Genomic DNA, 12,126 nt, shown 5'->3' with positions numbered 1-12,126 from the left:
TGTCTGTGTGTGTGTGTGTCTACACTGTACTGATACCCAGCCCTAGTGTGTGTGTGTGTGTGTGTGTGTGTGTGTCTACATCGCACCGATACACAGCCCTAGTGTGTGTGTGTCTCTGTGTGTGAGTGTGTGTGCGTGTGTGTGTGTGCATGCAAATGTGTCTGTGTGTGTGTCTACACCAAACCGATACACAGCCCTAGTGTGTGTGTGTGTCTCTGTGTGTGAGTGTGTGTGTATGTGTATGTGTATGTGTGTGCATGCAAATGTGTCTGTGTGTGTGTGTGTCTACACCAAACCGATACACAGCCCTAGTGTGTGTGTGCAGGGCACGAAATACTGGGTGCATGTGCACCCAGGTGCACCCAAAATCAGAGCTGTGCACCCAAATATTTTCTTACGTTTATGTATGGAAAGATATCAAAGTATACTAGTATACATCATATTCTTGACATCTAAGTATTAGAAAGATAACAAAAATGTCTGCCATGGTACTTGTTTAAGAATTTGATAGCTTGTAACTAAGTTTTGCTATTAGGTTATTACTTAGATTTATGTGGTGCACTCAAAAGTTTTTTGGTGCACCCAATTTTTCAAGCTGGGTGCACCAGTGCACCTAATCCCAAAAATGAATTTCGAGCCCTGTTGTGTGTGTGTGCGTGTCTCTGCCATCCCACGACCTTAAATACATTTACTGTACTGTCATCACATACTGTAAAGAAAAAGCAATTTAACGTATCAGATACATGACGTCAGCAATTGGCCAAATGTGCCACCAATGTACTGTAAATGCATTTAAGTTTGCGGGGGCTTTAATTTCGCTGTAGCAGGAAAATCTTTTTGTGGTGGTTTTAATTTCACGGTAGCACCATGCACTAGGGGTGGGTAATGGTACAAAACAAGTTTTTCTTATTGGACCGGTCCGGAAAAAATGGACCTGAAAAAAATTGGTGGACCGGATGTTGGACCTATTAGAAATGAAACGGATTATATGCGGGAAATTTATATGAACAGGAAATCACGTGTTTTGGGGATTACCGGTCGCTGAAAATAACAAAAGCGAAGCAGAGTAGAGTTTCCTTTCCACAAAGTTTTCCAGTCAATTGTACAGAGGCAGTTAGTCTTGCAGGATTATAGAACGCCAGTGGTCAAATACTCCACAAAACAAACTCTTTGTTGCAAAATGGACCATTCTTTTAATTATCGTCCATTCACATGCTTTCACATAGGCAATCAGGTTCAGGTCCGGACCTGGACCTGATACTTTGGACCTGAACCGGACCTGAATTTCAGGTCCAGGTCCGGTACTGAATTTTCTGTATCGGTACCCAGCCCTACCATGCAGTGTAGTCTCTTACTGCCATGGAAAAATGTTTGCGGTGGTCTTAAATTCGTTGTGAAGCGGCTGCCGCGAAAACCGCGAACATTAAACCACCGCGAAAGTTTCTGCATTTACAGTATTTATACAATGTAACTCTTGCAAAGTACTCCTGTTCAGTGTTTAGCATTCTGACTTGTCCAGTGAGACAGTATGGCCCGGTGATTCAATGTGGATGTGACTTCCCAGGAAAGCGAGCTGGGGCATTTGTTTTCAAGGAATCTGGTTCTCTCAACATATCCCCATTGAATCACCGGGCCATACCTAGAAAATAGACCTTAGGACCTTAAGTTCATCCATCAAAAAATGTGGGACTTCCATCTGAAATTGTTATTTTGCCAAGCTTAGAAGTTGATAAATCAGTGGATTTCACAATGAATATTAAAACATGAGGCCCCCAACCATGGTGTTAAGGGCAAGTGGTGGAACTCAATTGGTCATTAAAGATATTGTCTTCATATGCTGGTCATACACATGCAGCTTATAAGATATGTTGTTCTCTATTTGATGCTTGTGTCTGATTTCTCTCTCTTTATTTCCAGGACATAACAGCAAAGCCCACCCAGGAGTTCCACCCAGGATGTACCAACCGGTTGGGTTTACATGTAAAGCGTGCCATGTCTTTGCGGTAAATGAAGTAGACATTCAAAACCACTGTGTCTTGATCCATATTATCGGAGATGCTGCTTCTTCAGCCGCAAAGCCACCGCAGATCAAAGTAGAACCTGACCAACCACAAGAAGATCAAGCACAACAATCAGAAGAAGAGCGAGAGCTGCCCAGGATCAAAGCAGAGCAACAACAACTGCCAGTGGAAGATCTAGAGGCAGATCCTGATGATCCTAGTGTTAAAGAGCCTGAGCAACAGGCGGATGGAGAGAGAGATGGAGAAAACCCTCGGGCTCACCCACCGCCCAGTATTGACCCGCATGTCAAAAGGAGACAAGACTTGGCGGAGAGGATGCAGAAGTGGGACAAACGGAGACGGGAACAGTATGAGAGAGCGGACAAGGACCTCAGAACGGTGCGGCATATCATGATAAGGGTAAGGAAGAACACCCGCAAGAGCAAGGTGGAGCATCGGCTCTACAAAAAGCTGCTGGAGAAGGAAACTGCCAGACTGAGGCGGAAATGGAAGTCACCAGAGCTGGAGCCAACAAAGGAACAAGTCCTGAAGGCTCTGAAACGTAAGTGCCGTCAGCTGCAGGAGAAGCTTGGTAAGTTACGGAGAGAACCGAGACCATCCACACAGAATCAACACTGCGAGAACTACTCCTGGCCCCGATCCACAGTGCCCAACAACAAGCGAAGAGAAACAAAGAAACTCAGGAGAAAAAGGACAGCATTAGATAAGAAAAGACAGTGGATTGGAAAGATTAAAAAGTGTGTTACAGAGGGCTTTCTGCTCAAGACAAAAGACCACTGTTTTCTGAAAAATCTTGCAGGAAAAGCAAAGCATGATGGCAAGCAGACAGAGCAATATTTCAACTATCTTAAGAAGCTCTTATTCAAGGAAGAGTGCATTGTGAAGGCTGAGATGCTAAAACTGAAGTAAGAAAGAAAAATTTAGAATATTGCAAGAAGAAAATGGTTTATTTAGTTGTAGTTTTATACTTACACTGTTTTGTAGTGCTTTGTGCCTTGCTGTATGGCCAGAATACTTGTTACGTGTTACATCAAATGATGTCATGTAGGGCCAAGTATGCCCTATCTTTATTTTGTCCATATAAGTAGAGGCATTTATTCTTTTTTTATGCAACAGGTGTTTATTTCTTCTAGTTTCCAGAGTTTTCCAGTGTAGAAAGTGTGTTCATTACTACCGATGTGAGACGCATATGAAAGATCAAGTATAATTCTAGCAGCCCGGTTGACTGGGTCTGATCAAAAGTAACCTGTAATGCTTGCTAGTCACTTTCTCAGGAAGATCTTTAGTTGGCAGTAAATCTTTTTAAAAGTTTTAAATGGAGATGATGTGGCTCAAGCAGTCTTATTGAGAATGAGAGATGATTGCAGGGCCAAAGATGTGTGTGTGTGTGTACAACATACCTATGTCAGTCAAACCTGTCTATAGCAGTCACCCAAGGGACTGGAGAAATGCGGCCACTATAGACAGGTGGTCACTATAGAGAAATTGCTGACCAATTAAGTTACACATGATTTCAGTACCCACTCATGTTTCTCACCAAGTAACATTGTCTTGATCGTCTCATTCAACTGACCCTGCAAAAGTCAAATCTACAGAAATGATTGATATTGCCATGCAGAATGTTGGTAAATTCGCCAACAAAGGCTTGAAGTCTACAAGACTTGCCTGTTTGGTCGCAACAAGCAGTGTTTCTGTATCTACGGGACCAGAAATTGTATGGCCATGGCTGCATTGGACAGGTGGTCACTAGAAACTATTTCTTAATGCTAAGGTCAATGGGAAAAATCCAAGGGACCGACAAAAAGTGACCGCACTGGCCAGGTGCTTGCTATGCAAAGGTGGCCACTAATACATGTTGGACTGTAAGTGACACTGTGTAGCTGTCTGTATGGGTGAGTGGGTGTATGTTTTTGTGTACATGTGTGGATGGGTGATTGTGTGTGTGTGTTTGGGTATAGGCGTGTATGTGTGACTTGTGTGTGTCGTGTGGATGATTGTGAAGAGTATAAGACTTTAAAGTGTGCTTTAATAGGACCACAGATGGCCACATGTACCTATATATAACACTATTATAGTATAAGAGTACAAGACTTTAGGTATGGAGTGTGTCTTAGGGACCACAGATGCCCACATATACCTATAACACTATAGTATAGTTACAAGACTTTAAGTGTTGAGTGTGTTAAACCACAGATGGCCACATAAACCTATCACTTATAAGGGGCTCACTCCTTAGTCCGGAGCTGACCATGAGGGAGAGATCCAGTTTGTTGTGCTGGCAGCCGATACTGAGCCTCTGTCCAGCATCCTGCACCTGTCCCGTCTCTGTGAGAAGTTGTGTATCCCCTATGTGTTCGTCAGGTCCAGACAAGCCCTGAGATGGGCCTGTGGGACCAGAGGGTAGACTGGTGTGGTCGTGGCAGCCTTCACAACTGACATAGGGGTGGGTACCGGTACATGTGCCGGTACAAAACCTTTTTTTTTTCTTGTTGGACCAGCCCAGAAAAACCGGACCTGATAAAAATCAATGAACTGAATTTTCTGTACCAGTACCCACCCCCAGCTAACACCCATGGGCAGGGACCTGTAGTAAGGTCTTTGATAAACTTTGTCAGATAATAAGATTGAGCTGGATCAGATGGGACTGATCGCAACTACTACGTTATATTAGCAACTCCCCAAGAGTGAACAGTCACCTCCAATCCATCATAATACTGTACATTGTATACCATGTTTTCTTTTTAAGTAGATTCAATTTAAGTATGCACCTGTTTCGAGGAATTCAGTCACAGACAACTCTAAGGGGACTAAAATGGAACTAGTATGCACCCCTTTTCCACCCAGCTTGAACATATTTTGAATCAAATGTATTATGTTTTCTGTATTAATGTTGAGTACTTTTTGTATGAATCCAGGACTGCCATACCATGTCCTTGCTTACATTTGTAAAAATGCTATGTTTTCAGTCTGTGATCTCTCACTGGCTGGGGTAAATGACCTGCGAGCGGCAACTGTCAATCTAGTCGCTTGGAGCATGATACAATCAGGCTAGTTATAAGTGTTTACTGCTCACATTGTCTCTACAAACTTACTGCAAATTGCAAATTAAATCACTCAATCTAAACGACGTGATGTACACATTGTTTGCAATTTTGCATCCTTCTTAGAACTGTAGCACTACCTTGCCATCTCCAGTTCATTTAGGCAATAACCTGAAATAGAGTATACACTCAAATATGGTAACAACTTCCATTACCTTTAGATTTTGCATATATTAATTGAGAAAATGTGATAGTATATACACTGGCAACAAACATCCGCATGGTGACTAAGTAATAGAATGCACTCAATCTCTGTTACATCTGGTGACTAAGTAATGGAATGAACTCAATCTCTGTTACATATAATCTGACCCCTTACTTCATTGAAAAGCAGCCTTTAGGCTGATTTGAGCTCCTCAAGAATAAAGGTCAAACAAACAAGTGTGAGTATACATGTAGTTTCTTTAATGAAGGTTCAAACAAACAAACAATCCTTCCTTGTATCTAATCAAAAATACTACAAAAAATTCTTAACACTAAACTTGAAAAACGTATTGACTCAGAACTGGTTAGCTACAATATATATATATAAAATAACAATTTAACAGAAAACAAAGCTTCAGTATACGTAAACCAACATTTCACTTTGATTTTTCTACAGCAATCCCTACATACAAGACCTACGGTCCACAGTACTTCTAACAGTACTACAAAACAAAAGCAGTTGCAAACAAAAAACACTAGGATCTAGAAACATGCCTCCTATAGAAGCTCAACAAGTCAAGTCATCAGGGCAGGTTTATTGTACAGCATTCTGCCCTAACCTTGAAACCAAGTCGCACTACAGTACTGTATAATGCCCACCATGGCCGTCACATCTATACAGTGTCTCCTTTGTGGCTCCAAATGTGTTTCTTCAGGTTGCATGATGTGCTAATCTGTTTGCTACACTCCTTATACCTGTAGGGTTTCTACTGAGTGTGAGTCCGCATGTGTGTCTTCAGAGTAGCCTGCTCACTAAACTGCCTGCTACACTGCTCACACCTGTAGGGTTTCTCCCCTGTGTGAGTCTGCATGTGTCTCTTCAGATGATCCAGCCGACTGAACTGCCTGCTACACCCCTCACATCTGTAGGGTTTCTCCCCAGTGTGAGTCCGTATGTGTTTCTTCAGACTAGACAGCTCACTGAACTGCCTGCTACACCCCTCACATCTGTAGGGCTTCTCCCCAGTGTGAGTCCGCATGTGTTTCTTCAGACTAGACAGCTCACTGAACTGCCTGCTGCACTCCTCACACCTGTACGGTTTCTCCCCTGTATGAGTCCGCATGTGGGCCTTTAGATGACCCAGCTCACTGAACTGCCTGCTACACTCCTCACACCTGTAGGGTTTCTCCCCAGTGTGAGTCCGCATGTGTCTCTTCAGATGACTCGCATCACTGAACTTCCTGCTGCACTCCTCACACCTGTAGGGTTTCTCCCCAGTGTGAGTCTGCATGTGTTTCTTCAGACTACCCAGCTCACTGAACTGCCTGCTGCACTTCTCACACCTGTAGGGTTTCTCCCCAGTGTGACTCTGCATGTGTTTCTTCAGACTACCCAGCTCACTGAACTGCCTGCTGCACTCCTCACACTTGTAGGGTTTCTGCCCTGTGTGAGTACGGATGTGTCTCTTCAGATGACCCAACCGACTGAACTGCCTGCTACACCCCTCACATCTGTAGGGCTTCTCCCCAGTGTGAGTCCGTATGTGTTTCTTCAGACTAGACAGCTCACTGAACTTCCTGCTACACTCCTCACACCTGTAGGGTTTCTCCCCAGTGTGAGTCCGCATGTGTTTCTTCAGACTACCCAGCTCACTGAACTGCCTGCTACACTCCTCACACCTGTATGGTTTCTCCCCGGTGTGAGTCCGTATGTGGGCCTTCAGATGACCCAGCTGACTGAACTGCTTGCTACACTCCTCACACCGGTAGGGTTTCTGCCCAGTATGAGTGCGCATGTGCAAGTTCAAATTTCCTAGTCCAGTGAACTGCCTGCTACACTCCTCACACCTGTATGGTTTTTCCCCGGTGTGAGTCCGCATGTGTCTCTTCAGATTACTCATCAATTTGAACTGCTTGTGGCATTCCTCACACCTGAAGCACTTCATGATGGTCTCACCTGTGGGTATGAGATTAAGCCTTAAGTAACTTTTCCTGTGAACATTTCAGGCTACCAAAGCCCAATGCGCAAACATTCAGTTCTGCAAGCTGAAGAACTTTAATCAAGGTTTTCAAAAGTTTAGTTAACATTGAGATTACTGGCGGTAACAAAATGCACACATGGAGAAAAATTTCCGGAGGGAAAAATCCCCAACATTTAGGAAAAAAGGCTGCTACGGCTGGAGTTTTAGCAGGCTGCTACAGCAGGACTTCAAAAAGTTTAAGAAAAGGGAGCTTTGTTTTTAACTTTCTTACCAGTGTGAGTCTGCATATGAGTCTTCAGATTGTGCAGCCGGCTGAACTGCCTGCTACACTCCTCACACCTGTAGGGTTTCTCTCCAGTGTGAGTCCGCATGTGAGTCTTCAGATTGTGCAGCCGGCTGAACTGCCTGCTGCACTCCTCACACCTGTACACTTTCACACCTTTCTCCCTCCTGGACTCCTCACCAGAATCCTCTCGTCTTTCTCCCTGCCAGGCAGAACCCCCTGCTGCTCCTCTCCTGACGTCATCCAAACCCTGCATGTTGTCTGATGTCGCCATGTCATCTGTATCTGGATCAACTTCTGCAAAAACAAGACAAACGATATTTAAACAAAAGGGCAATTAAATTACCTACGGTCACGTCTATATTGTCAGCTATGATTTAGATCTTAATTACACTGATAAAAACATTTACTGAAAAGTGGTTATAATCTTGAGAGGTCAATGATTTTCTTCCTTGTGCAGATATATGCTATAAGAATACCAGAAAGCAGTTTGGGGTCACTAACTTGGGCTTGGGCACATAATTTCACCTATTCAGTTGTGCATGTTCCCCATAGGTGTCATAGCATGGATAGTCATTCACGCCTGTTACAGCGCAGGCACTTAGGCCCAACCAAGGTAAGTTATGCCGATCGATCAAAGACTTTTTACTAAATTTTAGAGATCTTTTATAGTGTTCAAATGCAATGCAACAGCTGATTTTTTTCTCAGAGCAATGACGTCATCACTGTGAAACAAATACCTGCTGTCTCATATTGTTTCATTTGTTGAGGTGACAGAAATAGGGCATGTTGTTAGAGAAAGTGTATATTAACATACACAAAGATTAGCCAAGTCAATTGCCACGATGGTCAAATTTGGCCCAAAGTTTCCATTCGAACGTAGACATCTTCCAACATATCATGATACAATGTAGTTAGAAAAGCAACCCCTCGCACGCGCCTCGTCAAGATTAGATAAAAACTGGCAGTGTGTATACATACATCAAATCTTACAGTGTACGTGTGCTGCACAGTTTTGTCTCAATGTTTTCTGATATCTGCCTAGTTGGTTGATTCAGAAAGGGTGTTTGGTGGACCAAAAAAAAAATACCACATTTAGATTGGTCCTAAATTTGACTGAAAATCCAAATCTTTTATATCATATACGTAATGATTGTAAGATCAAACGTTCTTCTGTCTTAGGATTTTTCAAGTCCTACTTAAAAGTTCAAACTATTTTTACAGCCAAGAGAAGGTCAAAAAATCCTTTTTTTCACACACAAAGACTCGTAATTCAAAATTGCTTCCATATTCCAAAAATTGCTAAGACACAAATCTGGAGATATTAGCTGTTAACAATTTAAGTCCTGAAAAAGTTGACTTGCACGCGTTTTGTAAAGCAATTAAAATACCATGTTTGCCCGTATGTCAAGTCGCACTGATAGCGACATGGGGTAATTGATCCTGCCGTAAACAAGTGTTGTGATATTCAAGGTCACCAATAATGACGCCAGCAGCTTTGTTATATGTCACATGCGCCCCCCTCCCCAGTCTCCTCGGACGATCTCGCTGGGCGCCTGGGCTGGTAGTTGTTCGGAGTTATATTCTGTGGGTCAAAACCCTCGTACTCCTCAAACTCATTGACTCCCTCCAATTCGCCGGAATCCATCATTGGGAGAGTAGCGTGGTGACAAAGACGTGGTATAACGTAGTGGCGTATTTAGCTGTATGGACCTTGGCGGTCGGCTTATGTCACAGAGGTCAAAGGTCGCGGTACTTCCCGTGCTCGACAAGAAAACGCCGCAAATTTCAAATATTGTGGAAATGCTAATCTATGATGGACTAACGTAAAACAAGTAAAAATTGGACTTTTTGATGTATTTAAAATATTGCAGAATGCTTTACAAAAAAAGGTTTAGGCCTCCTTTAACTCAATTATCTTGTTGCTTTGTATACTTAGTAAGTTAGTCCTTGATTAGGGGTGGGTACCGGTACAGAACATTCAGGTCCCGGTCCGGTTCAGGTCCAGAGGATCAGGTCCAGAGGATCAGGTCCAGGTCCGGAACTGAACCTGGACCTGATTCAGTATGTGAGAACTTGTGAATGGATAATACTCAGAACAATGGTCCATTTCACAACAAAGAAATCTGTTTCGTGGAGTACTAGTATTCGACTCCCACTGGCTTTTAAGATTCAACAAGGCTAACTGCCACTGCACTATTGACTGTAAAACTTTGTTGAAATGACTATAGACTCTACTCTACTTCGCTCTTGTTATTTTCCTCGACCGGTAACCCCGAAAGGTGTGAATGCCTGATCATATAATCTGCTCATTTTCCGATTGGTCCAACATCCGGTACACCAAATTTTTTCAGGTCCGTTTTTTCTGGACTGGTCTAATAAGAAAAAAAGGTTTTGTACCGGTACACCGGTACCCACCCCTATCCATGATCCATGTTAAGACTTGCTTTCAATAAAGGATGCAGCATGCGATTTGTTGTTTCTGATTTGACATTATCTCTGGAGCCAAATATGTATAACGGAGTAATGAAGCAACATGACTAACTACTGCTAGATAAAGGAAAGTCTCAGGACAATGTATTGAAGCGATAAAACGTAAGAAAAATCTATAACGGTCACTCGTACGTAGTGGAGAAGATCACTTCTGGGGTCTCCATCTTTATTCTATGTGCGTTCTCAGGCTGCGGTACTCCACAAATATGAACCGATCACAGGTACTCCACAAATATGAACCGATCACAGGTACTCCACAAATATAAACCGATCACAGGTACTCCACAAATATGAACCGATCACAGGTACTCCACAAATATAAACCGATCACAGGTACTCCACAAATATAAACCGATCACAGGTACTCCACAAATATGAACCAATCACAGGTACTCCACAAATATAAACCGATCACAGGTACTCCACAAATATGAACCGATCACAGGTACTCCACAAATATGAACCGATCACAGGCAAAAAAAACTTGCCAAACAAAAACTAAGCATAATATTAATAATTGGTAGGACCCCTTTAGCTATGGAAAACACGGAAAATTATTTCGTAAAAAGCTCTATAAGGCTGGCTGTTCTGGCAAAACGAGCAGGAGGGAAAATGCAAGTCACTGCGATGTTAACAATTTTCGGATTTTTTCCAAGCTTAACGCCATGACATACCATGTGTTGGCAAGGCTAAAGAAATATAATCAAAGTTACTGTACCTGGCAAGTTTATTTTATTGTGGCATGCTTGATTCCGTTGTTTAAACAAGAAAACAGGTGGTAAATACGTAAATTTTAAGCCGCCGTCATCATCACTGTTCACACAGATTCTCGCGATGTTTCCCATCGACTTGCGTGGATCGAACGTTCATTAACCCCCGGGGGACTAAATGATCGAATTCAAAGCTTTTGAAACATCCCTGCAGTAGGATGACAGGCAAATCACTCTCTCATGGCAAGGTACTGTTGCTCTTCCATTACAAACACTAATGTTGCCCAGTAACAAATGTTCATCATCATCATACTGAAAGAAACAACACTAAGACCAAGCAGAAATGGAGCATCGCATAGTGTTACTATACTGAAAGGTGTTGGTCAAAGCCCAGAAGTCAGACTAGGTTTGAATTCCCTGATAATGATATGCTCAAATTTTGTGCCCTTAACTTGAATTTTCTCAATTCAATCAGGTTAACATGAGCACCTAGATTTGGTTAGGAAAGTCCCGTGGGTATGACGTTAAATGTGGGTCCCGTCAATGCGGACAGCCACACTTCCAGCACATAAAATAAACCAGCACACACATCAAAATTAGTATGCGTCCACCTCGATGTGAGTGGATCAAATAAGTCTGTTAGGATATACAGTTAGTGCTCTTCAGTACAAACTTGTGCATGTTATGCAATGAGGTGGTTCACTGGCTAAGCAATACTCTACAAGCAGAGGTTGCTCTCCGGCTGTTTTTTTCCGCTATTTTAGTCATTTTCATCGGGCTTTCTATCTAATTCTTGTACTCTTTCTTGATGTTTCCAGGCCGCGAGACATGACGAAAGAGTACAAAATGAAAAATAGATAAAAATGACTAAAAAGCATCATAAAACAGCTGGAGCCTTACCTCTGCTAGGAGAATAGGCTTGCAATACCTGGACATACAAACAAAAATACAAATTTTGTTTTTGTGACCTGTTTTCAAAGTATACTGTAATTACTTGTTCTATGCAGGTTAGCAGCATGAAAGAAGATGAACAACTAACACTGCAGTAGTTAGTGAACCTCCCCTAACATTCACACTCTCCCCTTTGGCCTCCAGGCCTGATGAAACCCAGATGTGAGAATTTGGCGGGGAAGTTGACTGGGGCACTTGTAGAGGTTTCCAGTATACCAACGACGGATCAACTGGGTCCTTTCAATATCGGCATTTCTGAACCATAAAATGTTGATTCAAGACACTGTATGTACATATGTTATAATGTAGAGCTACAAAACTGCATATTTTTGCCCCGCTTGCTACTTTTGGTACTCTAATCGAATATCCAAAACCCCTCACTGACCCTCCTCCAATTGTTTAAATTTTCTACTTCAACCGTCGTCAGTTCCTAAACCATCA

The 12,126-nt window shown here is 42.6% G+C and overlaps 2 protein-coding genes across 2 annotated transcripts in view; one reads left to right on the top strand and one right to left on the bottom strand.

Moving 5' to 3' along the window:
- Positions 1 to 3,324, top strand: part of LOC118429794 — a 3,781-nt gene extending 457 nt beyond the window's left edge. Inside the window, exon 2 of the mRNA XM_035840429.1 lies at positions 1,918 to 3,324. Within this exon, the coding sequence (XP_035696322.1) occupies positions 1,918 to 2,930 (1,013 nt within the window). The 3' untranslated portion in view covers positions 2,931 to 3,324. The remainder of the gene's footprint in view (positions 1 to 1,917) is intronic.
- A 1,891-nt stretch (positions 3,325 to 5,215) lies between these two features.
- Positions 5,216 to 12,126, bottom strand: part of LOC118429304 (zinc finger protein 492-like) — a 23,906-nt gene continuing 16,995 nt past the window's right edge. The window contains exons 2-5 of the mRNA XM_035839786.1: positions 7,520 to 7,828; positions 6,917 to 7,223; positions 6,496 to 6,526; positions 5,216 to 6,333 (exon numbers count right to left, since the gene is read on the bottom strand). Coding sequence (XP_035695679.1) covers positions 6,034 to 6,333; positions 6,496 to 6,526; positions 6,917 to 7,223; positions 7,520 to 7,805 — 924 coding nt within the window. The 5' untranslated portion in view covers positions 7,806 to 7,828 and the 3' untranslated portion in view covers positions 5,216 to 6,033. The remainder of the gene's footprint in view (positions 6,334 to 6,495; positions 6,527 to 6,916; positions 7,224 to 7,519; positions 7,829 to 12,126) is intronic.

The sequence above is a fragment of the Branchiostoma floridae genome, chromosome 13 (assembly GCF_000003815.2).
Source record: "Branchiostoma floridae strain S238N-H82 chromosome 13, Bfl_VNyyK, whole genome shotgun sequence".
NCBI lineage: Eukaryota > Metazoa > Chordata > Leptocardii > Amphioxiformes > Branchiostomatidae > Branchiostoma > Branchiostoma floridae.
Note: the sequence above shows the minus strand (reverse complement) of the source record. Positions and strands in the feature narration are given on the sequence as shown.